The sequence below is a fragment of the Buceros rhinoceros genome, unplaced genomic scaffold, assembly GCF_000710305.1.
Source record: "Buceros rhinoceros silvestris isolate BGI_N320 unplaced genomic scaffold, ASM71030v1 scaffold11414, whole genome shotgun sequence".
NCBI lineage: Eukaryota > Metazoa > Chordata > Aves > Bucerotiformes > Bucerotidae > Buceros > Buceros rhinoceros.
Genome location: NW_010410068.1, coordinates 936 through 3,911, shown reverse-complemented (window position 1 = coordinate 3,911; position 2,976 = coordinate 936). Strand labels below are relative to the sequence as shown.

Sequence of the window (2,976 nt, the reverse complement as noted above, 5' to 3'; positions counted from 1 at the left end):
CTGCTGGGGACCCTGCAGCCCCAACCACTATGATTTTAGGGGGCCTGAACCCTTGAGTAGGATCAAAGACTGGAATGTCCTTTCCATGTGTTTCACCTTGGTCCTTGCAATGTTTCACTTGCTGAGATTTGTGGAGAAACTTGCACAAGAGTCCCTGCAGGTCCCTGACCCATCTCATGGTGTTTTGCCCATGTGTCCTGCTGCAAACTGGTCAGTCAGAATCTGTCCCTGCACAGCCGTGGCCATGGCATAATGTAATGATGCTCTTTGCTCTGTGGCAGAGGACAGCAAACCCCCCAACCCTCACCTGGGGCCAGTGGAGGAGCGTCTCGCCCTGTACGCCCTGCGCAAACAAGGGCTGGTGCCGGAGCACGTGGAAACGAGAGCTCTTTATAGTCCTCTCCAGCCAGAAATCGAGCAGGTGGGTGATGTGATGTGTCCTGGACAATTCCAAGAGCATCATCTCCTTCTGATCCACTGGAGCCGTGCTGGGCTTACTAGCCCCGGGAGATGGGCTGTTCCCTGAGCAGGGACTCAGCATGTGGGACTGGTTGTTGAAAGCAGACTGGAGCTCAGCGCCATGGCTGACTCACTCAGGGTGCTTGGGGTGATTGATTCCAGCCTCTTGTGACCATTTTAATCAGCATTTGCTCACAATTACTTATCTATGTATAATTTTTTGGGGGCGGGAAAGCCATTTCTGATATGAAAGTCTTCGTGTGGGATTCTCCTCTAATGGTAATGACACCACAGGCTCCTTTGGCCACACAGCAACGTGATTTCTGCAGCATGAACCCGCCCTTGGAGGTGTCAGGTGTTAGTGGAGTAGCAGACTGCATGTTTTTAAGCCAAATGAAAACTAAACTGGCTTCCGTCCAAACCCAGTCAAAAATCCAGATATCTGTGCTTAGCCTGACCCCCTTTCTTTGATCCACACATATGTGTTTATGCATTTGGGTCAAAAAATGCTGCTTCCTGAAGAACAAAATGATTAATTATCCCGTCACACATTTTCATCGCATTGCAAAGGCAGTTTTGAATGCACACGGTCACTAATCTGCACTGTTTAAGGTGTTTCCCTTCCGTGGTTCATTCTAACCAGATCACCTCTCCAGCAGTGGGAGACGAGAGCTGTCGGCAGAAGTAAACTCACCGGCAACTACTCTAATACCTTTTCACATTAATTCATCCAATGAAAATGATGTTTAGTGGCAGGAGGTGGCTGCTGCCAGTTGACGAGTGGGTCTGAGCTCTTCTTACAGGTATCACGGTCTTGTTGGACCAGCCATGGACACAAGGAATGGTACTTCCTCCGTGGCATGGGGTTGCATATGGGCAGAGCGATCAGGGTCTGCCCTGCACCAGTGCTTCTAACCAAGAGTATCTGTGGGGGTGATGGTGGGTCCGGGGGATTAACCTGCATTCAGGGCTGTTCCCAAAATCACGGCTCTGACTCGCTCCAAAGTCACAGAATGGGCTGGCTCTGTTGGGCTGTTGGTAGCGAGCTAAAAGCCAGGTCGGGCTTTTAAAGTTTTCTGCTGAAATGGAAGATCTTCTTGCCAAAAGCAAGCAAACCACAAACCCCTCTGTGATGGGCTGATTGTCAAAGAAAAGCTTTTTTTCTTTTTTTTCTTTCAACCCTTGAGACTGAGCAATAAAATATTTTATTGGCACCCATCGGTGTTTTACAGTAAAAGAGACCACCTAAAAGCAACTCCCTGAGGGCTGAGCTGCTTTTCTGCTGTTCTCTTCCTGGAAGCATTTTGTGGAAGTGGAATTAAATTCCTCTCTCCTCGTCCCATCCTCCACTCCCATTGCCAGAAATCCATAAGCCTGCTGTCCAGCTGGTGACAACTGGTGACACCATGGAAGCTGCTTGCTTCTCCATCACCTCCCATGGACCTCATCTTTAGTCTGTCCCTATGGGAAATGGTCAGCCATGGAGCGTAAAGCCAGGGTGCACCTTGAGCTTATCCATAAGCCATTACATACCACGAGCCTTTAACATGTACCCAGCTATCACTAAAATAATTTTAATATAATTCTTAATGACATTTTCCCGTTAAGGAAACCTTAACTAAAGTTTCATCTAAGGAACGCTGGAGTACTCGGTATTTTCTCTCTCCACTTACTGTGGAGGTGAAGGTAACCCTGACAGGAGGCTTACATGTCTTTCTTTCCATACAGGGAAAGCTGCAGATGTGGGTGGACCTGTTTCCAAAATCTCTGGGTCAGCCAGGCCCCCCTTTCAACATCACACCACGCAGAGCCAAGAGGTAACTTGTTTCATTTCTTCCTCAGTGTGGTGCTGTTTCCAGCACCTTCTGCTTGTGAGGGGAGAGGAGAGGGCTTGGAGATGCCAAATAGGGAGGGATTCACTTGTCCAGCTGAGAAACATCTATGTGGGCTCATCTTCAGAGGAAGATGACTCACGTCATAACTTTTTCAGCTAAACAGCTGAGTAGCACAACAACACTGATCAGTGGGCTCCGGACCAAGGTTTCCACACTCTCATATTGCTTTTTTCTGGGGGGGATGTCCAGGTTCTTCTTGCGCTGCATCATCTGGAACACCAAGGACGTCATCCTTGATGACCTCAGCATCACTGGGGAGAAGATGAGTGACATCTATGTCAAAGGGTAAGCTACCCTTCTTCTGCGTCCTCCGGGTACTGGAGCCTGAAGGTGCAAGAGCAGCAGTGAAGGGGTTAACACAGCCCTTACATCGGCATTGCTGTGGTAGATGTGAACCCCCACTGGGATGAAGGGGCCATTCACACTTCTCCAGGGATGGATCCAGCTTCTTGGGAGATGCATCTCTGCTGGGCTCACTATCACTTTGCAGTGTCAAGTTTTTCTTCGCATCTCTTGGATTCTGACATGACAATATTTGCATTTAGAGAGGTAAGATGTAGGGAACCAGCCTGGCCACTGGTGAGAGGGTCACATGGTCTGTGTTTCCACTGCCAGCTCCTCC

The 2,976-nt window shown here is 49.0% G+C and overlaps 1 protein-coding gene across 1 annotated transcript in view; it reads left to right on the top strand.

Annotated features, from left to right (window-relative positions):
- LOC104492860 (dysferlin-like) overlaps positions 1-2,639 on the top strand; it is a gene marked incomplete at both ends in the record, with an annotated part of 42,718 nt that extends 40,079 nt beyond the window's left edge. The window contains 3 exons of the mRNA XM_010135464.1: positions 282-421; positions 2,188-2,276; positions 2,544-2,639. Coding sequence (XP_010133766.1) covers positions 282-421; positions 2,188-2,276; positions 2,544-2,639 — 325 coding nt within the window. The remainder of the gene's footprint in view (positions 1-281; positions 422-2,187; positions 2,277-2,543) is intronic.
- Between the last annotated feature and the right edge of the window lie 337 nt (positions 2,640-2,976).